Genomic DNA, 26,405 nt, shown 5'->3' on the forward strand with positions numbered 1-26,405 from the left:
TCAGCCACTGATGGCTAAGCTGGCAGTCCTCCCTACCCACCCCCCGTGGCTGACGGTCTTACATGCCTCTGTGGAGGATGGGGGCTGCCTTACAATTTGAGTCATATTGAAGTGCGGTGGTGAAATGCAGGCAGTCATAGGAAATGTTAGCTCTTGTCTCCAGCTTGCAGAGCTACTTTTTAATAATATAGGCATATTGGTACAGCCATCTGTTTTTATCCTTACATCCGCAATTGGTTTATGAAAGCACAAATATGCAGCATATTCATGTACAGTAATATTTTTCTTAATGTCATCCTGTCTTGCTGCTTGAGAGCCGTATATGCTGTAATTATTTTTAACATTACATGCTAATGTTATGTGACTATTAAGACACCAACCACAATACTTTAAAGAAGTATACTTTGTCTTTTCAGAATATTAATGAAACCTACTTGGCAAATGGCCTAGACGGCCCTCTATAAATAGAGCTGTATTTATTGCTACAAAGAGGAAATGGGAGAAGTCCTAAAGTGGCCAATAAATGTGTAAAATAATTTGATGCCATGCTGAAAGAGCAGTGATGCTGCTGGAACATTTTTACTGAGATTTACCACAATCCAACTGTGGCTTTAATTAACTGAACTTATTGTGCCACCCTTATGCCTCCATAATCTTTATACCTCACCAGCCCACTGTTTCTTCTGCTACGTAATATGTAGGGTTTATAGCAGGAAAGCTGAAACTGCCTGCAATTCTGCTTGGGTATCTGGTATATCTGAAGTACTATGGTCCTTCATTCACAAAAGCTTCATTTCCTTCGCCATCTTAAAATGCTTTTCTCAGATAACTGTTCACCTTTGGGTTGGGGCTACTTAGGGTAGGAGTCAGAGTAGTGTTGCAGACACAATTTGGTTTTCTTTTCCTCTGCCTCCAAGCATTACTTTTCTGGACGTTTATGGCATTTTCTTTATACTTCTAGCCAGAAATGGTCATATATGGCCATAACGTAACAGTATATTTATGATGCTTGTGTACACTAACTGTCCTTCAATTAAAAGTTAGGAAGAACTTTCTGGCAGAGCTGTTTGACAGTGGAAGGTAGTGGACTCTGCTTCCATGGAGATTTTGATGGCCATCTGTCAGGGATTCTTTAGCTGCAACTCCTGCATTGCGGAGGGTTTGAATAGATGATCATTGGGGACCCTCCTAAATCAATGATTCCATGTCTACCTGTATGGACACATATCCTTAAGGAGACCCAACATCATTGGACAACATTCCTAGGTAGTTGTTTGGGTCCTAGAACCCTGGTTGGCTCAACCACCAATGTGACACCTGCCCTGGTCCGTCCCTAAACATTTATTTATTGGGTTGAGTACTGAGCAGCAAATCTCACCCCATCCTGCCATATGCAGTTGAGAGGCACAGATCTTACTGTAGTTAATGCTAAGAAAGTTTCCCATTTTCACCAGTATCTGAAGCAAACATTCATCTATGGTTTCAGATCCTTTCTAAAACAAAATTAGGGGGAGTGTTAACTGCAGCTTAATCCAGCGCTGGCATTTCTTTCAGTGCATGGTGGGGATTTGCTCCTGAGAGGAGAAGGGGTGTGAGACAGGAGCACACTTTCTGGAGTTCTGGCTCCTCATCTCTGAGCTGCAGTGAAGAGGCAGCCAGCAGCCTGCCCGCAACACTGCAGTACCTTGCTTTATAGTATTGCTGCTGTGAGGATAAAAATGAAATAATGCCACGTATGCTGCACTAAGCTCCTTGGAGAGAGAAAAAACGACAACTGGATACACAAATGGTAAATACCTCACTAGAGTCAGATTATATTATTGTGTTTGTGTTTAAGTGATACAAGTTCAAATATAATGACTGAAACAGTTATTACAGATCCACAGTCATGCATAGTTCTTTGCATCCTGGGATTTCCTTTGTCCTTTCGCTGTGTTCCCCTAGTATATCCTGGGTTTTGTCTAACCCCTTCCCCACAATTGCAGGCCTAAGTTTTCTATTTGAACAACTCATTATGCAATGTCTGGATATCCCACTTAAGCCTTAAATAATAATAATATCTGCAACTGCAGTCTTAGGGCTCATCATTCACACTTCACTTTGTCCCACAATTTCTTCCATTTGTCTCGTGATTTCTAAGCATGGGTCCAAGAGATTTTCCTTTCGTCCCACTACTTTCCCCAGGAAACCCCACTGTTTATTGCTAAATCAGAACAAACACCAATCCACAGACAACCTTGGGTTTCCCCGGTGAAAGTGGTGGGATGAAATAACAACCTTTGGACAACCCCTTATACCAAATTACCTCTCAGTGTGTCCCTTTGAACTCTTACTTGTGAATAAACATATATAAGCTTGTGCTGTAAACCTTCATTTATAGATGCACAATATTTCATTTCCATCCCAAAGCCATCAATGGTTGTTTGGGATGTTGCTGTTTTTGCAGTTTCTTTCTATGCTTTGTTCCTAGCCCTTATTGAACTTTGAATTGTCGAGCCTCCTCCAGTTTGTACACATATTGATTCATGTCTCCAGCAAGCATAATTATGTAAGCTGGCAAAAATGCAAAATTCTTCTCTACAAAAGCTATCACTTGGATGCAATGTGATCCTGCAAAATTATTCATCCAATATGTTGGTTTCTAGGTAATGCAGAGTTTCAAACATCTGTTTGTCTTATTATGGATTTTTGGAGCTGAAAGCACCTCAATTTCCTGTATATTATATTTGCTTTCATTCCACTAAATGTCAGGTATCCATTTGGTTTTCTTCTCTAGATCTTGATGTCATGATTAAAGAGTCATGCATGTTGTTCATCAAAGTAATTGAAATGATCACAATTTTATTCCATTTTGAATCTCCTGATGTGTGCAGAGTGCTGCTAGACAGAGTTTCTGTCCAAAACTATTTTCTACACATACTGAGTACTGAACAAGGGCAGAAATAATAGGGTAAAGTGGAGAGTTAGTGAACTACTAACCATCTGCCTTAAAATTGGCAAAACAGATGTTAGTGTCTCAAACAATGTCAACATTTTCTTAAGTGCCATTTCCAGCCTTTCAATAAGGATATTAATTAAAGGTACATACCATAGTCTTGAGATTAGTGCTATTAAAGTGGAAATGACATTTTGAAAAAGCAGGGAAAATGTTTTACTGCTATTTTTATGGCTGTTATTACAATCCTACACACACTGATTGGAAGTCAGTTCAGCCGAAATCAGTGCAACTTTCTGCCAGTACATATAGAATATTTAGGACTGGGATATACTATTCTGGTTTTATAATTGTTTTTGTTGTTTTCTTTTCCAATTTTCTATGGATCTGTTTTATGTACACAGCTTAGAAATGCAAATAATTTAGTAATATAAACATGCCTTAAATATAGAAAGGTAAATAATTTTTGCAAAGACCATTTTGAGTATTAATGAAGGGAGCTGCTGTTTTAATTAGGGAGAATTTTTTTTTTATACCTGTTGCTTACATCGCTTAACCATTTTCTTAATTTCCTTTCTAACACGGTTAAACTAAACACAAGGTAGGACGTGCTTAGAATCACGGAGCCTCGGGTTGGGGCCAGCAATAATGTGTGGTGGGTGGAAGAGAGGGGCACAATGAGGAATAAGAATCTTCATGAGGGTGCCCTTTTCTTGCAGAGGACAGATTGCTGTGCATTGCAGAGAGTTGCCCTAGGTGACTCTTGGGGCACCTTCCAACTCTACAATTCTATGACTCTTTCAGAAGACAGTCTTCTATTGGGAGGCATTCTCTATTTAAAAGACTGTCTGTCCGTGTCAAGTTTAGCCAACAAGAACCTTCCGTGCAGGACTGCTGATGGCAGTTGTGTGTGCACAGTACTGAGAAGCATGGCGTAGAATGCAGGAGAGATTAGAAGTACTGATAGCACCTTCTGCATCCTCAGTTGGTCAACCCTCTTATTTGAGAATTCCACACCTGTCCAACTTCTTGTTCCTGGGCTCTCTTTTACAAGAACCAAAAATCTTTTAAGGAAGGAATTAAAATAGTGGTGACCCAGATGCTCAGATTCTCCAATTCCATGCCTCTTTTGCATCTTAATTGCTTTCTTGATTGAGACAGGCAACCTCAGGAACAGGTAAAGAAATGGTGGCCCTCCTAGTGAGAATAGTATCCACGTAGTCACCTGGCAATACATTTGCACCCATATTGTCAAAATGCAATAGTCACAACTTCCATACTCAAGTATTTTACTTCCACACTGGCTGCACTGCCGACTCACTTTCAAACACCAATGGTTTTAATACCACTGTCATTTAAATGCAGAAGTGAAATACTCCATGGCAAGAGCAAACTGTTCATTTATTTAAAGGATTTCAAGGTGAAGTGCCCTCACAAGTTAGTAATGGAGAACCATTTTCACCCTGAGGGCTGCCTTCTGTTCTGGGCGCCACATGCCAGTGGTGGGTGAGACCAGATGCAAATATTTCTGTGCACACTCACACAGCCCTCTCTGTCCTCCATCCAGCCAAGCAAGAAGCATTATCAGATGAAGGGCAGACTTTTAGCCAGAGAAAAACATTCAAGGACAGTGTAGAGCAGGGCCAGTGAAGGATGTGGACTAGGGAGATTCTTAAGGGCCAGCAGCTTTCCTTCCAGCTTCCAGCTCACATAATAGAGTTTAAAGACTATCTATCTCTGAATTGATGGAGAGGTCCCACCCATTTGTCTTCTCACGCAGAGTTCCCTTTCCTTTGTTCTCTTAATGGTCCACCACCCAGGTGATCATCTCAACCCAGGAAGCTAGCCAAGCTTATATTTTAACACTTCCTGGAAGCAGGGGTTAGAAGCATCTCACCTACAGACTATTTCCTCCTCCACCCCCCAGCCACAACACCTTGTTGCAGGTTGGAGGGCGGTGCTTATATCAGCCCTGCAATGTAGTATATTTTTATATTTCAGGTGCGAGGTGCGGCTAATTAAATTGTCCTCAGACTGCCTCCCTGAGCAAACAAAGCATTCAATTCCATACAGAAGCCTCATGCTCTGTTGACTTGCATGCAGACTGGCTTTAAAATATTCAAAAACTAAAAATACATTTTCCATGTGATGCAAGATCTAAGGAGTCTTAGAGCCTAATGTTTATTTTCCAGCCCCCTCAGCCAGAGACACAGGAAGCACAAATATACCAGAGATACATTGCATCATTTTCTTGCAGAGCCCTCCTTGCCATTTATAATATTAGCTTTGAAAACTCTGGTGAAATCCTTGCTTATTCAAGCATTACTACTTTTCTTCATATGTCCAGAAGCTTATATTATTTGTAGGAAATTCTGTTAATGAAAGATGTACGTAAAGCTTGACACTCCTTTAAAGTCCACAGCAAATTCACAAAAGGGTCTTGTGATCATTTTCTGTCTCTCTCATATCCCTTTGTATCAGAATATTTGAATTCTTTTTTTGTGCCGGAAAGTCTTTTCTTTAATTTCCCCATTTTGCATGATCCCTTTACAAAATCAGTGTATTTTAATGTATTATTTTGTTGTTTTTGGAAGAGACAAGAAACAGAATGCTAGAAGTGCCATGGGTAAAGCAGAATAGCATTACTATTAGAGAGTTACCTCCTTTTATCAGAAAATACCAATTTTAAAAAATAAGGATGCCTTACAATGGAGTAGGACACAATAGCAAGCAGCCCAACGATCCATTCAGTTTGTTGTGTGAGCATTGTTTTCAATGAAAGCAAAAAGGAATAAACTAGGGACTACAAAAAAGAAGTAAACAATAATGAAGGAAAATATTTAGATTGAAATTACATGTTTTAAAAGGTGTATTGTGACTTGGGAGTGTATTCTACTGCAGGAATGGCCTTTTATATTATTGGAACTCCCTTTATTCTTCAGACAATGTCCTGGGGAATAGACTGGAAATGCATCTTGCTGCATAACATGAGCTCCATAATAAAGCTGGTGCAATCTAGAAGTACAGGCTTTATAATTAATAATTAACTCCACTCAGGTCCACCCGCATCCCATATATTCTGGTTGTGCTTTGAGGGGGCAGCACAGTTGCCAATGGAAGTCCCTTGCATATCTTGGCAGTGCCTGAAAGTAACCTTGCTGTGGAATCTATCCGTCACCATATTTGGTGCCAGGGAGGAATCTGCCTGCATAAAAATTGGGCTTGCCTGGAGGTTTTGGATACCTCATAGCAACTGTCACAACTTTTGGCAGAAAATGCATTGGCCTGGATCCTTAATCTAAACTGGAACAAAGGTTTAGGGAACCCGGGGAAAGGGGTCCATGGAGAAAGTTTATCCTAAGGCCCAGACAGAGGGGCTAATATACCATAAAACTCCCCAAGTAGAGACTTGGTGGGTTTGATCTGTGACAAGGGGGAACCCACAACTGACCTTAATGGACCAATCAGCCAACAATCGGGCTTAGCTGAGGCCAGATACATACCTAATGCCTATGCCAAAGCCTACTTCCATCTGTAATCAATACAAGTTGTGGCCATTTCAATCCCAAGCTGTTGCCCTGTCCTTATAGGTACCCTCATGCCCCTGGTGAACCCAGGTTCACTACACCTGAGCCTGCAACCTATATTTTTGTTTTAGTTATTTAATATTTCCATCCATCTCAGTATTATAGCTACAATACCCACAAAAGGGACATGGGTGGTGATGTGGTCAAAACTACCAAGCCTCTTGGGCTTCCCGATCAGAAGGTCGGCAGTTCGAATCTGTCTATGGGGTGAGCTCCCCCCATACCAGCGTGAGTAGATAAATAGGTATGACAGTGGCAGGAAGGTAAACAGCATTTCTTTGCACTTTGGCACTCATCACGGTATTCTGTTGCACCAGAAACAGTTTAGTCATGCTGGCCACATGACCTGGAAAAGCTGTCTGGAGATAAACGCTGGCTCCTTCAGCCTGAAAGCAGATATGAGCACTGCACCCCATAGTTTCAGTTTACTGGACTTAACCATCCAGGGGTCCTTTAGCTTATGTTAATCTTACAGTACCTACATTGTTAAATCTTATTATTATTCATTAAAACTCTGTCCTGCTCTTCCTTCCAAAGGCACCTAGGGTGGCAAACAACAAAACAGCTGAACAATACCAAAAACACAATTAAAACCATTTTTTAAAACTGAAAACCTTTTAAAATGTAGGGATTTGGTGCATCTCCCAGAGAAAGTGTGACTCATATTTTGTACCTTTTCTGTATTTTACCACTGGGAACCAGCTCCTGTGTGCCTTTTCTTTCCTTTTTTTTCCTGTAAGTTATAATTTAATTCATTCAAATGCAGAATCTAGTGTTCTATAGCTGAGAACCATGTTGTACCCAATTGATTTTAACAACAGCAGTTTTTAAAATTAACAGTCATTATGCGAGCTATTTCCTTTCCTTGCTATTTTATTGGCTCTTTAGCTGGCTAATTCAATTACCTGGCATCCCTGTGTCTATTCAGATGTTGTCTGGTAAAAATGCATGCGTGTGCCTGCCTCAGCCACATTAGTTTTTCTCTTGCTAGGAAGTGGGGAAGTAATATTCTTTGAAAGCATGGCCTTGCTGCTGTGGTCCTTTGATTTCAGAGTGACCTCAAATGCCTTTTCGGAAGAGGAAAACATATAATGCCTGCAAGGCAATATTGATGTGTGTCTCAAGGACAGCCCTCACCCATGCAGAAATTCATGGCCCAGGGGTACATTTTCTCAAAGGTGTAGAGTTTGGAAATGTACTACATCCATTCAGGTTTTGTGTAGAGGTTTACTCACCTAGAAACCATAAAGACATGCAGAAATAATTTGCAATGAAACAGCCTCTCATTAATATTTATGAAATTTTGTTCTACAGTCATTCTAAATAATTATTTAATAGGACATAGCCAGAACACTGGACTCTGCCGAATCTTCTTTTATGGAATCTTCTTTTCCAAAATACCAGTCACCTTATTTTATTCCTTCTATCCTCATGTTTAGATTAGTTTTGCATCGATTTGCATAGATTGAGTACATAGGTGAATGATTCTGGGGGTCCTATTTTGTTTCTTTTGCGATATATTTGTGAAATTTGTGATTTTAAAAAAAATATATTCTACTTGCATTCCATTTTGACGTGTCTTGATATATCTTGTATACGATTTGTTTTTCTGGATTTACTTGTTTTACTTATGTATATTGTTTAGAGAATTATGATTAGTAGTATTGTTTGATTTTGAATGTGGAATTCAATAATGCATTTATTACATTTCTCCCTTTTCTGTTGGGTTTTGTAAACTTAAGAAATTTTTGTGGAAATATAGCAGGATTTCATAGGGGTTCTAGGCAAAAAAAGGGGATATTGCTGTTTGCCAACTAAACCTCCTGGAAATCATAATGGTGCTCTGTGATTTTACAGTATATATGCTCAACTGGAAGTAGGGCCAACCCACCCATGAGGCAAGGTGAGACGATTGCCTCAAGTGGCAGAATCCACAGGGACAGCAGTTCTGGCTTCCAAGGAATGCATCGCCAACTGCTGCTGTGGTGGCAGAAACAGCTGTGGTGTGCTCCTTGGGAGGCTGGATCTGCCCCCATGCCACCTCTACGGTAGCCTCTTGGTGAATAGGAGGCGCTGGTGGTCTCCTCCCACCCTTGTCCCCAATGTAGGTCTTTATTCTCCCATTGTTCCCAGTGTAGGATCTTCACTCACCTCTTCTGCCCTGGGTGCAGGGGTATGGGACACACACCATTTTGTGGTTTGCCTCAGGTGCCAAAATAGCTTGGGCCAGCACTGCCTGGTAGCACTGGTGGAGGAAGAGGAGTGCGGGGGGAGTGCACTGCCCCCGGCAGCGCGATCCCGCTGGGGTGCCATCGCGGCTGGGTGCCACGCCCCCAGGACATGCGCCATGCCCCTGCGGGAGGTGCACCAGTCCCGCCCCCGCCTGCTCTCCGACCCCTGGTGCCGGAGCATGAAGCTCTGCCACTGCCTGGTAGCTTCTCAACACAGAACTTCATTTGTGAACTGGGATAAAATGCTGAGCAATGCTGATTATTTGCAAGCATGCACACACTCAAATATTCATGAAAGTGGAGGGTTGCTAGAATTCATGCGAGCAGTTTAGAATTGGAAGTTTTTTGGAATGAAACTGATTTTTTCTTCTTTTGCCCTTTAATAAACTGTTAGAGGGTACTGTACATTTGCCTGTAACTAAAAGTTCTTCTTGCCTGTTTATAGCCACAAGGGTCTCTGTCTCTTTGGCTGCTAATAACTGGAGACAGATGCTTTACCTGAAGCTAATTTCTACAGCCAGCTCATGCAGTCAATCATATCATTTATATTATGGACAAATTATGCCTTTGACACTTGCTTATTCAAAACAGTGCATATAATTAGTGTACTTCTTTGTGATTGCTTTTTTATTTCATGTATTTTTAATTTGTTTTGCAATTATATAATATTCAAACATAAATGAGAGGAGCTGTGAAAAAGAAGAATTTGTGTCATTAACAGAAAGTTTTCCTTTTAACGTGTTGTTAGAACAGTTACAGTTTAATTTGTAGATGCATTTCAGTAATAACTTAACAAATAAAAGATTTAGTAAGAATGTAACAAATAAAATACGTTTTTGTGGAAGGGGATTGTTGGTTTTTTGGTTGTTACTATTATGATCCTATTTTGTGTTTTCATTTTTTATTTTTATGCGATAAACCACCCTGTGATCTTTTGAGTGGTATATAAATTTAATAGTAAATAAATACATAACTATTATTTTTGCTGTTAATGTCTTCCAGGTGGTCATGCAATCTGCATGGGGAAAAGTAAAACCAATAAATTTATTTGCCGCAGTAATAAATCACTCCACATCATAGTAGGAAAACCCCAGGAAACCATTCAATGGATAGCTATTTGATGTGCACAGGGGTATTCTACATGTCTGCCGCTTCTAGTTGGCTGTGCTTAATTGAGCGCCTTTACAATAAAGTTCTGTTTGATGAGAAAAAATAATGTGACATTGCTAACCTCACAGCACAATCTTATCCATCTCTTTTTAGAAGTAATTTCCATTTTCAGTGGGAGTTACGTGTTCATAGGACCAGTTTTTTCCAAGACTCAAAGAGGCACAATATAACATCAAAAAGTAAAAATGCTAACTTAAGAATTGTATTTGGGGGTGCTGAAAAATTTGGTGGAGATATGCTACAGTATACCGCAATAATTGCTTGATTGCTTGTTAAACATAATTAAACCCTACTCTTTCAACATAGATTAATGTTCCAACGGCAGCTAGCATGGTAAGACACAAAAAAATTATTATCATTCCAAATTAAAACAACAAAGTTAAACAGCAAAACAGATGGTGAAATCAAACTACTGTAAGCTGAAAGTGCTTCCTTCAGTAGTTATTGAAAGCCTGGGAGAACAGAAACATTTTTGCCTTACACCTGATGATAGTAATGAGGTCTCTAGGCAGGGCTTCTTGGACAAGATATTCCAAAAGCTTTCAATCTGTCAATTTTGGTTTCTCTCAGTTTCTCATTTTTCCAGTTTTAAGTTTATTTCTCGCATTTCCACATCAAGAGTGTAAAGCACAAATATCAACTTGTTCCACAAGTCTGTAAACCAACTGACTTGGGAGCCAAGCCTACACGCCAAGTCTTCGTCCCTGGGTGGAGTCAGAGCCCAACCCAGTCCAATGACCCTAGGCAGGCAATGTAAATCTTCCCTTCAGGTGAGTACCAGTTGTACTAGCTCTCCCCCCCCCCCGGTATTATTTCCCTGATCAAAATGGACCCCCTGGTGCTGTTATTAGGCATTGTGTGTGTTTGTGTACTTTGTTTCTGGTGGAACTAATAGTAGCTTCAGACAGAGGATGTAAATCATGGAAATGGTGCTTAAGTACGTATTCACTGACGAGACTTCCGGTTTCCTGCCGACAGAACAGGGAGCACGGGTCTGATCTCTGGACAGACCTGAGCCCCACAGAGGTTAGAGGGGAGCAACCAAGGCAAGGTGCCCCTCCTACAAAAGCTCTGCAAGGGTGTGCGGAGTGTCAAGGATTCCGGCATAGCACCAAATCTCCTGCCATCCCCAGAAAAACCGCTGCTGAAGGGCAAAGGGGTGGGGGAGAGAGTGGTTGAGAGCACTCTTGGCTGCACCGAGACTCTGTGGGATGAAGCCTTGAACTACCTACCATCAGCAGGAGATTCTCAACCAAAAATATTCAAACTGAAATAAAAGGGTAAGAAGAATTCTGCATCTTCTATACTTTTGCTTGAAGAAAGGAACATAGTCAGATTGGATTTAATTAGACTGAATTTGCCGATACACAAAGGGTTAAAACAGGAGGTCCACCCTTCTTTCTTCCAGGATCTCCCTTGTGCACTGTTGTGGCTCCTGCAGAAGCACTCTGTGTAAAAAGAACAGGTATGAGGAAGGAAAGATTTGCATGGGGCTGGGAGAACACCCTACAAGTTGAGTGTCAACAGAGAATGGGAGAAGAACCTTCCTGCATGAGAGCAGAAAGGAGATGCTCTTGTCCTGAAGTGGGTAGGCCAAGCTATCTTTGGAAGCAATGTCAGGGCAGAGGCATTGGGCATCCATTCCCCACATCTGCCAGGAGGATACCAAGTCCTTCTTCCTTCACAGGGCCACGCTTCAAGAGAATGGTCTCCATTGCCAGCACACAAGCTGATGGACAAAAGTGAATCTCTGTCTTCTGTGGCATTCCAGTCTTTCCTTTCTGAATTGTAAAGTCCTTCCAAGTCACTGGAGGAATCCATGCTGCTCAGGGCCTTGCATGCCTTCTGGGATGTCCCGGTTGCTGTCTGAATGTGCCCTTCCCTGAAAGAGAAGAACGGCATGACTGGCACATGTTAAAACTAAAAGAAAATAGAGCAACTGGTTGCTTTCGATATGCCAACGATCAAATAATATTTCGTAATAAACATTGTTAAAAAGAAGTTAGCTGCCTTCCCTCTTTTTACTACACCAGTGTTTTTCAACCACTGTTCCGCGGCACACTAGTGTGCCGCGAGATGTTGCCTGGTGTGCCGTGGGAAAAATTGAAAAATTCGAAAGATTTTTTTTTAAGTCAGATTTTCGCCCACTAGGCGGGCGCCGGACTGTGTCCTGGGTATGGGGGGGGTTTGACCCCACCCTTGGCCAGCAGGGGCGCCAATTGGCGCTCCTCAGGGGGACACCCTCCACTTTTCTGATGTCTGGGCTGTGATTGGTCCAGACTCCAGCCTGGAGTAGGACATCATCTTCCGACTTCCTTCCCGCCTGAGCACAGTGTGCGCAGCTGTGGAGAGAAGAAGACGTCACAACTCGAGACACCAGGAGGACCGGAGCAGGAGGAAACGGACGGAGACCAGGACTCGGCAGGAGTCGGCACTGCAGAGAGACCGCATCCGGATCCAGACCAGGCCGCAGGTGCAGTGTGAGGTGAGGAGGTCATCTGGAACCAGTTGGTCACGGTCGGGTCTCGGAAGAGAGACGAGTGAGTCCAGCCCTGTGCAGCAGCAGCAGCCCGGTAAGTTTATATATAGTCAATATAGGCACAGAGTTAAATTTTTTACCATTTTCTAATGGTGGTGTGCCTCATGATTTTTTTCATGAAACAAGTGTGCCTTTGCCCGAAAAAGGTTGAAAAACACTGTACTACACTTAAGAAAGAATCAGGTATCAACCGGGGAACTTTAAAAATACAGTGGTGCCCCGCAAGACGAATGCCTCGCAAGACGAAAAACCCGCTAGACGAAAGGGTTTTCCGTTTTTCGATGCGCTTCACAAGATGAATTTCCCTATGGGCTTGCTTCGCAAAATGAAAAAGTCTTGCGAGTCTTGCGATTTTTTTCACTCCCCCCCTTTTCTAAACCGCTAATAGCCTTTTAGCCGCTAAGCCTTTAATAGCAGCTAAACCGCTAAACTGCTAATAGCGTTAATCCGCTAAACCGCTAATAGGGTTGCTTCGGAAGACAAAAAAACCGCTAGACGAAGAGACTCGTGGAACGGATTAATTTCATCTTGCGAGGCACCACTGTAAGCTTTACTTACTTTATAATCATGCATCAGTTCACAACAATAGAGGCATTAAAAACTGTACAGGAGAAATACTGTTATAGATTTACAGGAGCCCCCCACTCCCAATGCTAGAAATTGATCAATGGTAAAAAAATTTATTAATTGGGATATCAATGAAAGGAGAAGCTGCAGACAAGGAATCCCTGAGCTGACTTTTGCAAACCAGGCTGGCCGGTCTAGCAAAGAGCAAATCTGTTAACACACCTGTGCTTGCTAGGCACATGACCTAAGGGGAAGTGGAGATGAGCCCCAAATGTATGGTGGGTACACAGCCAATGGTTTCAAGGGGAATGTCTCTATCAGGCTTTAGCTTGCATGGGGCAGGAGCGTAGTGAGATTTATTTGGTATTATTTGTTTGCACTATCACTGTGTGTGACCTTTACAAAGACTCTTTAATTTGACGCAAGGAGGCAACAGCAAAAGGCTGAGGGTCCAGGGTGGTCCCTGAGTTCTGCTGAAAAACATAAGCCAGGTTCTCTCAGTTTAGACTTCTGGGTTCCCTGGTATTTCTCATATGTAATATCTGTGACAACACAGGGCCTCCACCACCGCTGGCTATTCCCCATCTCGGCTCGCATGTGGTACTACAGCTTCCAGATGGATGCAGAGTACAACTGCGAGCATTAAAAATCCAGGAGCCACCAGCGATTTTATGCACTGTGAATTTAACCAGCAGCATGGTGTGGCAATAGAGTAATTGGGGAATCCAAGGAAAGTGAGAGCCCATTGACATGAGAGCCCAAACAATATCCTGCTTCCTCCACAGGGCCACACCTCTAGGGATGAGGCTCCAACTCCAACTCCCAGGATGAAGGACCAGAGGACATCCCTGCAGTTCCCGACTGCCATCCCCCGCGCCTCTTCCCCACTGCCCCTTCTCCGTGCAGGAATGGCTCCTTCCTGGCCCTGTTTGGTGCAGAGGGACCAGCCAAAGTCTCCTCCGATTAATACAGCATCTCAACTTATTTCAGAGATGAAGCAGGCTTTGGCTGCTGCTTCTGGGCTAGGCTGGCCAGGATGGAGCCAAGATGCCCGTATGGAGGCAAAGTGGGGAAAGATGCTAAGATCAGCGAGGAAAAGATTCAGCCTGGGAGCTGCCTCATCCTGGGAGGGACTGGAGCCCAGACAGCAGGCACTTGCCTCAGGTACTGGGACAGAGGGAAGGATGGAGACCTCCATACGAAGGCAAAGAGGGAAAAGGCTCAGAATTCAGGAGGGAGCCATTCCCCAACATTTACCTTGTTCTAGACAAACCCCTGGAGACAGGTGATGACCCTCAAGTACAGGGGCAGAGGGAAGGAAGAAGTTCTTCTGAAACAGGATTGGGGAGTTGTAGGAACACTGTCCCCTGTGGCTGTTGCCAAAGCCACCCTTATAAAAAGAACAAACACCCAGGTGGCCAGGCTGCAAGTGGACATTCTGCACCTTCCAAACCAAGGCTTAGTCCCAGAACCATTTTTGTTTGTTGGTTTGTTTGAAATATTTTTCATTAAAGATTTTCTTGGTTTACTGGGAGGGGGGGTATTCACTGACCTCTCCCCCCCCCCCAGTTCTTCCTTGACTGAATTAAGACTAAACGACAGATGACATTTATCATACAGTTTGCCCTTGAATGAAAGCTTTTTCTTTCATAATTGCTAGCACAGGAGAAAGAGAAAAAAAATTGCAATCCAGAGTAAACTATGTAATAAAAGTCACATATAGTTTGGCCATTAGTTGCTCCCTTCTCCTCCTTTGATGTAAAAGAAAAAAAGGTTGGGAGATCTGATCATGCATCTCCCACCTTATAGAACTTTTGACCCTTGCCTGTTAATTTATGTGGTTTGGAATGGAGTGTCAAAAGCCATCATGTCTCTGCAAGACAAGATAGAATATTGCAGTGTATGCTAAAAGGAAGTGTAAAGGTAATTGCACTCAAAATTGCATTATTTCCTTCCCTCCCCCAGTTTATAAGGTCAAATTTCCTTTCTTGTTCATCAGAGACCATAGGAGATGAAGCCTTCTGTGGATTCATCTCATTATTTTTAAAGTTCATATATCTAGATCATAAAAAGTTCTAATAGTACTGATACCAAGCCCTTTTCCTAAAAATAAGAAAAGAATCATATTTGTTTATTAGGGAATATTTGTGTTCCATTTATTAGCAATCGCAATCATATTAAAATTGGAAATCTCTCTATATTTGGTGGCATTTTGAGCTTAGATTCAATCATAGCAATAGGCTAATGCAAAGCTTGTTATTTTGCTCTTATTAACAAGCCTATTTTCAACATGTAATTTGAGTTTGGTGTAAGTGCATCCAGTAAATCTATATTTAATTAAAGCAAAATAATACTGACCAGATCCTTACTTTATTTGAGGAAAGTTCAAGAATAACTAAACTTATTTCCGTAGAAATTAATAGGACCATAAATTCAGTAGTTCTCATTGTGTACTCCTTGTCCTCATTTACTCACGACTGTTTTCTTTCTATGTAGGCAGAACAAACATAAATGACTTGAGCTACATAATGTGGGTTTGCAGTCAGGATTCCTCTAGGCAGCATGATGAAAATATCAGATTGCAAAGTACCAAATTTCACAATTGGTTCAGGGTGTAGCTTAGTGTAAGAATGGAAAGGAATTGTGCCTTTCGTTTCCTGACAAGCCTGTTGATTAGTTTCAAAACTGTTCCTGGACAGTATGAATGATACCTGTTCACCACAGGAATAGACACCATTAGCAGAATGGATTCACCATCCCCTCTGTGTGTCCCCCAAATCTACTCCATAGGGTTGGGGGATCCTCCAGGGCCTATTTGCAGGCAGCACATGAGGTTTCTTGGGTAAGAGAGGAACAGGAAATCCTGTCATGTGAGCAGAGATCTTCCTCTGGAGCTCTGTTGAATGTCTATGACATCCAAGGCAGAGTGTATGATTGAATGGTACCCCATATCAGGGAGAGGTCTAGGCTAAAAACCCTTATCTCTGACATCTAATTTTCTATGTGCAGGATCCCCCCCCCCAAGGTAGAAGCATCCAATTATACAATCTCTATCCTGATATCATCTAGGATAGAGCGGTATGCAAATAGCATCTCAAAATGTTGCTCCCTATTTGTGGGCAGTGGGAGGAAAAATCCTTCAACAGCTTCTCAGGAGTGGGGCTCAGTATTAGCAGTGGTCAGAACACAAATTCTTTTTCTCTTCGGGGTGTGTGTGTGTGTGTGTGTGTGTGTTGGTGCTGCTGTAAGCAGTGCTTTTTTCTAGAAAAATAGGTGCCAGTAGTCGCCATGGAGTTGTTACAGTGTCACACTTTTTAACAACAACAAAAAGAGGTGTTGCTGTGGCAGTACTGCGTACCATTGAGTGCCCCCTGGGGGAGGGTAGCACTGACTATAAGTGTAACAGCAGCAACTGTGTTGGCAACTTGGCCACTATTTTGCATCCTTCAGAGTACCCTAGACCTTGTGTCATTCTGGTGTCGGGAGGTGGGTACTGCCACAACATAAAACTGGAGAAAATTCTGATAAAATTCTGCAGGGGGGCCTTCTTTTCCCCAGAAGTAGGGTGAGAAAAAGGCATTTTGGCTCAGCTGTACTCCAGGAACAGTTTTACCACCTCATCTAGGCCACCTCATTTAGGGTCAGTGCATGTGTTCCATAAGCTTACATGTGGCTCTCTTATAGTAAAGGATCGTCTGTGGCCAACCCCAGTAATTCTTGCATAGCTGGTGGGATTTAAACAAGGGAACAGAGTTCCAAATGTATGTGGAAGCCACAATTTGATTAAATTTGGCACAGGATTGTAAAATGTTTCCCCTTTAAGACAAAATTTCTACTGCTTGAGCAGGTGAGAGGCCCACAACTATAGCAAACTATAGCAATAAAACAACACAAGGACAGGAGCACCGAGATGATAAATTGCCGTTGTTGTGCTTGTGCTCTATGAATTTTTTTTAACAGTACCGTAATACATGAAAACAAATCAGCTGAGGCATTGGTAATGGTTAGCTTCTTCCCAACACCCATTAAGAGATTTCAGATGGGCAAATTTAGCATATAAATTAAAGCACAAGATGGGTTGGCATTGCCACATTTGAGCAAGAATGCTTATTACTCCTCCTTGGATTCTTACATTTGCCAACTGCTGATGAAGACAACAGATTTTGCAGCTGAAACACTGTGGGGAGGGGGAGGATTTGCTGTATCTGCATCTTGCACATTACTGCAGCAGAAGCGTTGATATGGACGGCTGTACCCTGTAAGTAATGGGAGTAGTGTATGCCAGGTAAGACAAATGGGAGCCTAACATTGGCATAAAGCTACCAAAGCGGTCCAGCATCTGACTTGATTTAGTCTATTTTTGCATTTGTAGGCAGGATTCCATCCTTCTGCATTGACACCCATATGTCTCTGCTCCCTATCTCTTGTGCACATGCATTCTGTCCAACTCAGAAGTCTGAGCTGGAAAGTTTTGTTTCCAAATGTTACCTAGATATAAAGTGTTTTGCTGGCAGAAACCTCATTCACATCAGCGAGGCTTCAAACTTGAACATTCCTTGAAGGGAATCAGTAGAGCACTTGGAGTTTTGTTTTGCAGTCATTGTGAAATTATTATGAGTTGGATCACAGCATATTCTTCACAGTTAGGCCCCATTGGAATCAATGGTGCTCAGGTTTGTTGTTATTATTTCAATGGGGCCTAAGTGCAACCAACTTGTTCTGGGTCCAGGCCAATGTAATAATGGGTTGTAAGCGCTGCAGTGTCTGAGTGACAAAAGACAAGGGGAGGAATTCAGCACTGCACTGTTATGATCCTTCCATCAGTGCAAACATTTCTCCCATCTGGATGGAACAATCTCCTCTGTTCTCATGAGCTGTTCTGGGGGTTATTCCAACCCCTCAGAGCTGATGGGGGTAGGACACAAGGAGAGGAAGTGAGCATATCTGTGCTAGCACAACTTGTTAGCTAGTGCAACTATTTAGTTGAATCTAGCCTATGGAATATTCCAGAATTGATCTGTTTCTTGTATACATCCTCTCACAGCATCTCCATTAGATACAGTATTGATTAGACTAAGGCGTTTTTATAAGCTAACTAAATGAGGTTGGGCACATGAGGCTTCAGAATTAGGGCTGTCCTGCTAATTTTGGGTGTCACTTAAGGGCAGTGAATTGTCCTTTATTTATCACTGTTATATTTTTACTTTCAAGAACGGGAGAGATGCTTGTGGGATTTTCTGCCTTGGGTGTCAAAATAACTTGACGGGTGGGAGAGCGGCATTTTCTATTCCAGCTCAATTAGAAAAATGTTTGTGTTGGTTGGGTCAGAATGGGTTTCAAGCTTTTCTGTATATTACAGCACTTGACATATCAGTAGCAATAATACAGCAAAACAAAACAAAGAAAATTAACACATCCAGCCAAGGACATTTGTTATGCTAATCTTGACCAGTTGCTAATCTTCAGCTGAAGGTATGAGTGCTTGTACTCACCTGGGATTGTCACCAAATATGTCTTTGGGTACAGCTGTTGCAGTCCACTACCAACAATCAAAATAGAGGCAATATTCTCTGACCCTAACCACATGGTAGGGTTGCCATGTTTTGAAGAGCAAAAAAGAGGACACATTTGCCAACTTCTACTTTTAACTATGGATCTCTTTGACGACTCTTATTTTATATACCCATGAAAAAGAGTACATGTCCTGGAAAAAGAGGACATATGGCAACCCTACCTTATCTAGAAGCCATGTTGGCCATGTTGCATGAAGGAATGATGCAACCAGCACCATTTCTGACCAGCTTTGAACTCCCAGTCAAATTGAATGGTTGTTCTTAGGGGAGGAATGTACATGTGATGGGACCATGAGCAATACTTAAAACATGTAGCCTCAGGCACCCACTTCTGAAGCACCTTCTTTTAGAAGGGGGTCATACAAAGGTCACTAATATGTGGAATCACTGGCATGGGATACAAGAGAAGACTGAACTTGATTACATCTTAGAAATGAGGTCGTGGGACATTCTATCTGCCACTAACGGCACATTCGGGAGAGAACCAATATGGTGTAGTGGACTATGTGTTAGACTGTTGGGCTATGACCTGGGAGACCAGGGCTCAACTCCCTACACAACCATGAAGTTCACTGGTGACTTTGGCTCAGTTACAGTCTCTCAGCAAATTTGCTGTGAGAGAAAAAGGAAAGGAGTGAGGACCATGATTTTTATTACTTCAGCTCCTTGGATGAAAGGTGGGATATAAATGGAATAATAAATACAAATTTAAACCTCTCTTGTTGAACCCTCTCAGACATTTTATTGCACACATGTATTACACCTCCCACTCTCTGCCTGTTTCATAAAACCCCTATAACCCTTTTCTATCTCTTCTATTTCCAGGCATATTTAAGTTGCTGTTAAATTTCATTACATCCTCTTCCTTGCCTCTTTTGATATCCAGATAAGGAGATCTTTTGCTTTGCTTTGCTTGCCAGCTGTGGGCAAAGAACCACCCTCTTCTTCCCTCCCCTCTCTCACTCAGGGAGGTGTTGGCATGGAGGCTTCTCCTCTGTCCCTCAGGCTAGATTAGCAGAGTGATTCCACTGCCGCTGTATCACTTGAGGAACATTTCTTCATCCTGGCTGCCAAAGCACTCCTCAGCAAACAGCTTGGCTGCAGGGCCTATGCTCTGGCAGCAGCGTCTAGAATTAATTTCCACATTGGAAGGAGTTCATCAATCTCATATCTTAAAAAAGAAATCCTAATGTGTTGAAGAATTGGCCGCAAACACCCTCCTGGTGATTTTTCTTATTTTATTCATTTTTTAAAAAATCCAGTTTGCTGGATTCTCTGTTGTTTAGAGAAATTGATTTTGAGAATTACTTGATGGCGTCACTTGGTTATCTTCAATAAAGGTAACCTGATGAGATTTTTAAACATGTTGTCTTTAAATATATTGTAGAGGTGTGCATTGGCTCTCTGTGGAGAGGCTGAATAATGAGGCAGATGAGGTGATTCAGGAATCTTCCCTCCCTCTCAAGTTTAAGCTCAATGTCATTAACCCTGCCTCCAGTTGGATTAGGGCCCCTATTGTTGCTGTTTTGCCTCTGAACATTTCGGTATCATACAGCTCCATCTTTTTGTATACCTCTATATTTTTGTGTATTTCTATGTTTCTCTAGGTTCATGGGCTTAGCAAGAAGAAAGGCTATCCAAAATCTTGCCTGTGGAACATTGAAGAAATCTGTTTTCTTTTCCTTGTTATTTTGTTAAAGTGCAACAACAGAGGGCTTTAAAAAGAAAAGTTAAAAGCCTTATTCAAGTTTTGTTTTTGAATCCTACTTTTTTGGCTTTAACCAAAAAAACCCCTCAAATAAACAGAGCCTTTCAGAACTCCACAGGCAGCAGTCTAGGCAGCCTCATGTTGTATGATCTGTAAGGCCTTTACTGGAGGATCATGTTGAAGGGCACCAAAAATCAGAAAGTTTTTTAGAATAAGCAAGAATTCACAACACATGGACATATTTTAATTATTTCAAGATAAGAAAGAGCAGTAGTTAGTCCCCCAGCCCGCCCATCCCCCAAATATGAAACTGATGTGGAAATTGGCCATTTAGTTGAACTAATAAAGGTATTGCGCTAATATGGATTATGAAGGAATCCCCTAGATCAGTCCCCCCCCCCTTGCAATTTGGCTGGCTTAATCCACTTGGATGCTGGAAAATTTTATTCACTTTGGTTGGAAGGGGGGAAATCCAATTTTTACACTCCCTGTTCTCAGTGGAGCAATTCTGGATAAAGATTTCTGATCCTCCTCACATCAGTCCACAGAATCAAATGGTGGTGATAATGAATGATTCTTTTTTCTTAAAGGAGTTAAAAAAAACCTAGAGGTGAAAACACCTTGTGTCATATTACAAGGGCGCATAAGTGTCATGAACCAGTCATTATTACAAATATTCACATATTGGTTAAAAAAAAAAGAAAGAAAGAAAAAATGATGGAAAAATGAGTCAGGCTGAGCTCAGTGTGAAGAATGTAGAGGAATATAGAAGAAAATGTGTAGTGTGGGAAGAGAATGTTAAAATAGGAAAATAACCACAGCTGGTCAAATCTAAAGTGAAGCTGCAAAAACTAAAAGTATCATCTCTGGCTGCCTTATGGCCACAGTATCTTATCATTGCCTAGAACAGTTTTAAAACCATGTGCCTCTTGAATCACCACCCTTTGCTGTTTTCTCTCTTTAAAATACTAATGGTGTTATCCTCTGTGATAGATTTTTAAACACCCAAATTATGTAGTGTTTTAAAAGTTTATCCAATCTCAGAAGTTCAGAATAGGTGACAGTCTTTTAAAAAACAAAAACAATAATAATAAAATTCAAACTAAAACACATAACAAACATTGCATATTATGCTTTCAAAAAACTTCTGACTTTTTAAAGGAAATGTTGGGTGGTTTCTCAGAATTTCTATGCATATTTGTGGCCTGAATTTTGTGTGTGAGTGGCAAACTTTGAGAGCCTGTCCTCAGCCAATTTCATATATGTGTGTGAATGAACTCTCTTGTTGGAATCTAGGTAGGCTTGAGAAGTGACTCCTTTTTTAAAAAGGGAGGGAGAAAAGGATTTGGTTAATTGACTGCTCAAATACTGTCAAATAATGGTCAAGTATCATTAAGTTTAATATTTATAAAGGTAAAGGTAAAGGTACCCCTGCCCGAACGGGCCAGTCTTGACAGACTCTGGGGTTTGTGCGCCCATCTCACATCTATTGGCCGGGGGCCAGCGCTGTCCGAAGACACTTCCGGGTCACGTGGCCAGCGTGACAACGCTGCTCTGGCGAGCCAGAGCCGCACACGGAACGCCGTTTACCTTCCCGCTGGTAAGCGGTACCTATTTATCTACTTGCCCCCGGGGGTGCTTTCGAAATGCTAGGTTGGCAGGCGCTGGGACCGAACAGCGGGAGCGCACCCCGCCGCGGGGATTCGAACCGCCGACCTTTCGATCGGCAAGCCCTAGGCGCTGAGGCTTTAGCCCACAGCGCCACCCGCGTCCCACTTAATATTTATAGGAGTTACCAAAAACAACAACACCCTAATCAGCTGGTATTGTGAAACAGAGAGATTCAACTTTAAATAAAATGTAAATATTTGTTAATTTGATTATGTTTTATATTGCCCTTGTTCAAAGGGGCTCATGATGATTAACATAGTTCCTTCTACCATATTGTTTTCACAATAATCATGTAAGATAAGTTAGGCTGAAAGACAAGCCTAGCATCCCCCATTGAGCCTCATGACTGAATAAGGATTCTCCCTGGTCCTAGTGCAACACTCTAGCCAATAGGCAGTGGATTTCGCCTCTAATTATTCCTTGTTTTGGACTACCTGAAGTTATAGAAGGTAGCCAATGAGAATAGCTTCACAATGCTGGTTTTCCCTGACTGCTGCAAGGATAGAGACCAGCCAAATACTTGGTCACATAAAAGGCAGTTAATTAATCTGGGGCTTGGCATGATGGAAGGTGTCAGATTTGGAAGCAATGACATTGTGGCACAGCTGTGGGGGGGACGAACCAGTGGATTATACAATCTTAGTTTAGTGATATTCTTCCTCTGCCCCAGATAAACTTGGATTGTGACACAGCTTGGCTAGATCCAGCTCCGTAGGTATCAAAACTGCATTAAGGGCATGGGCAGCCATATTGGAATCAGACACAACCTCCTCAGAATACCTGGAGCTACATCACTGAATGATCTTGACCTAATATAATAGCACATGCACGCAGGCACCCTGGAAATTGTGTAGATAGTAAAGATCAGTGGGAGCTGGCACAGTGTCAGAAAGAAGATTCTAATTTGCCTAATTATTTCAAGAATAAGGCTGAATTCGAGGCAGGAGGTTGATGTGATTTAATCTATATGGAACATATGGAATAATATTTGCAAAATCTGCCAAAAGAGCCTAATTAGCCTCTAATGAGTTTTCCTTCCTTGGTCCTATACCAACCCTAACCCTATGGCCACATCACAAATGACAAATTTATTTCACCAATATTACTTCCATGCCAGATTGAGTCCTCAGGCTGCTGCTGATCTGCATTCTAAAGGTTCAGTTTGTGTTGTGTTGCTTTTATTTGAATGCCATAAAAAGTTGCAAAATGTTCATTTGAATACCTTGCACAGATTGCACATACCTTTATCAATAAATACTCGATTTTCTTCTGCACAATATGAAGGGGCAACTGGGTAACATTGCAAAATCAAAACAGGAAAGAGATGTGCAGCCTCAATTGATATATGTTTACTCAGAAGTAAATTCCACTGAATTAAATGGGATTATAGGATTACAGTAAGGGGTTATAGGATTGTGGTATAGGAAATGCATTTGAGGCATATCATTCCAGGAGACAATACTAGGATTGATAGTTAAAAGAGAGATGTCTATTGACTAAAAAGAAATAGGTTATTGGATTGTTTACAGAATATCAATACAAAGAAGGAGATGCATAAGGTGGTGTTCCAGGCAGTAATAAGATCTGCATTATGAAGGCTTTGGTTCTGTGAACGCTAGGGAGCTGGCCCCACTGAACACAATGATATGCATTTTTTTTAGTAAACGTGTGTAGGATTGCACAGTAACACAGAAATAGAAACAAAATGCAAGTTGATAAGCCAAATGCTCATGGTGTCTTTTAGGCTGAAACAGCCGATACAGGACTGAACCTGACTCCAGGGTCACAGCTGTGGAATTCCGGTTCCAAGAGCATCATAAGCAACTCCTGCAAACTCCTAGTCAGCCCCTGGGCTAACAGTTGTGCCTTTGTCTTCATTGCATATGTATCTCTCGAGTGGGATATTGAATGTGATGAACCAAGATTGCTCTAGGCAAATTATATAACATATACTAGCAAGCTACCGTAGCCTGTCCTTTCACTTTATGTGCAAGTAGGTTGTTAAATTGTTCACCAAGGAAATACCAAATGTTTTTTTAAATAAGGAGTTTTGTGTACAGGTTGGCTCAAGAGCCTCACAGTCCGTTATTTCAAAACCAGTTAAGTGGATCAAGAATGCAAGTGTTTTTGAAATCTCCTCCTGAAGCTACAGGGGAAATAGCATTTTTTGTTTCTCTCCCACCCCCTCCACCCACTCTCACTCTCTCTTTCTTTATTTGCAAACAAATTTCTAGATTTCTAGAATATGGATTCCAGCGTTTCCCTGAAAAAGCCCAAGCTCTCTAAACCTCTTCCAAAAGCCCCTATCATTTCACAACAACCTTGTGGTGTGCTGTTGCCCCTCACTCAAGAGTGTATGGATCAGTGTGGTCTCCCTAAAAGCATGGGTAACCCCCTGCTGCTCCATGATCTATCATTTGCAAGTCACTCTAGTGTAGAGATGGGGAACTTGTGATCCTCCAGTTCTTGCTAGACTACTCATCCATATGCTGTTCTGGCTGGGAGTTGGTGTTCAACAGCACTTGGAGGGCCAAACATTCCTCATCCCTGCTCTAGCACAATGCTAAACACAGTTTACACTAATGGTTGTGTCTGGTTGTGACTTAAGTAGCTTTGTATCCTTGTAGCCCATCTAGCCCTAGCATCTTGTTCTCACAGTGGCCAGCCAGATACCTATGGGAAACCCATGCCTAGTAGCTGTTATTCAGAGGCATACTGCCTCCAACAGTGGAGGCAGCACAGCCATTGTGGCCAGTAGCCAGTTTCTGGCAGGCGCCTTCTGTTTGAGACGATTGCAGGACAGGCTGAAACAAATTTTATCCCACCGTGCAGATGCTGCAGTGGAGAAAGAAACTCGTGCTATACAACTGTTCAAGGCTTGGAAGCCTTACAGGAGTGGGGATGGGAGAGGCTAACAATTCTAGTGACATGCCTTGATAGAGCTGGACAGAGTGAAGCAATACATGAAGGCATAGAGCTCAGCTGGTTAAAGCATGGTACTGCTAATGCCAAGGTTGCAGGTTTGATCCCGTATGGGACAACCACATATTCTTGCATTGCAGGAGGTTGGACTGGATGATCCTCAGGGTCCCTTCCAACTCTACAGTTCTATTATCTTTCTAAGAACTGGTATCTGGTTGGTGCAGCAAGTGATGTTGCTAGTGAGAAGGAAGATGCCATTTGAATTTGACTTGGATGGGGAGAAATAGGGAACAAAAATTTGCTTTTCAATTCTCTTACCAAAAGAAGCAGCAGAGAGCTCATGCTGTGATTATTTAAAGTAGGGATGGGGAACCTGTACTCCCCTAAATATTGTTGAACTCGATATCCTGTCAGCAACATGGAACATGGCCAATGGACAGGGGTGATGAGAGTTGAGGCCAAGTAACAGGACACACACACACACACACACACACACACACACACACACACACAAAATTTACAACTTTATCAGTGAACAAGGATTTAAGACTGGTCTGCCTGGTCCAAATCTGATGCATCCTCCACATTTACCTAATGGAATGTCATGTTATGTTATTTGTGAAAAAACAGAACAGAAAACTTTCAGAAAAGGTATCTGGGCAGTATTGTTCCTAAAAGGACTACTCTGCTTTGCTACCTGATGTAGCCATAGCTGTAAGAAATAATTCAGCCATTTTGAGCAATAATAATAATAATAGATTTTTATTTATACCCCACCCTTCCCGGTTTAAAAACCGGGCTCAGGGTGGCTAACAGCAAATATAAAAAGTTGATTAAAATGCGCCTTAAAAATAGCATAAAATACAACATAAATGCAGTATCAATGTCAATAAAATTCAAAAATTCAGGGTCATTTTGGGAGGCGGGGGGAACCCAGTCAGTAAACATCAAATGATCACCAGGGCTAACTGCCCAGGTTCGTCCTACTAGGGCCAGCAAAGGGAAGAGTTTAAATGTGGAGTCTCAGAAGGGTTTCTTCATAAAAAAGGAAAGGGGAAAGGGAATGGAGGATCAGGCTAATTCAAGCAGCATGTTTCTCTTCATATAAATTGTAACTGGAGGCAATTTCATATTATGTTGTTATAAATGCTGAGAAACTGAAACACACTTCAGATGTAATTTGACCCAAAGTGCACAAAGAGATAGAATAGCATCAGTTGCCTCTCTTGGCCAGAGTCCATTCCTACCTCCTCAAGAGTGAGCAGCAAGCATTTCCTTCCATGGAAACAAAGTGTTGTGACAAGTTTCACCCCCAGCTTCATATCCTTATTTATTTATTTTGTTTAAAGGAGAATGAGAGTGATGTAATTGTGAAAGGGTAAGACATGGGCCCGTGAGACCAGGGTCCACATTCCCATTCAGCCATGAAGCTCACTGGGAGATTGGGGGCCAGTCACCAGCTCCCAGTGTAACCTACCCCATAGGGTTGCTGTGAAGATAAA

The 26,405-nt window shown here is 42.0% G+C and overlaps 1 protein-coding gene across 10 annotated transcripts in view; it reads left to right on the plus strand.

Annotated features, from left to right (window-relative positions):
- Nucleotides 1-26,405, plus strand: part of CTNNA3 (catenin alpha 3) — a 591,589-nt gene that overhangs the window by 384,871 nt on the left and 180,313 nt on the right. Inside the window, exon 11 of one of the 10 annotated variants that reach the window (XM_082222368.1) lies at nucleotides 9,756-9,882. The exons of the other annotated variants lie outside the window; for them this stretch is intronic. Within the exon in view, the coding sequence (XP_082078494.1) occupies nucleotides 9,756-9,833 (78 nt within the window). The 3' untranslated portion in view covers nucleotides 9,834-9,882. Of the gene's footprint in view, nucleotides 1-9,755; nucleotides 9,883-26,405 lie in introns of those variants that run through there. 10 annotated transcript variants of the gene reach the window in all.

Source organism: Podarcis vaucheri, assembly GCF_965113315.1.
Source record: "Podarcis vaucheri genome assembly, chromosome: 5".
Classification (NCBI taxonomy): Eukaryota; Metazoa; Chordata; class Lepidosauria; order Squamata; family Lacertidae; genus Podarcis; species Podarcis vaucheri.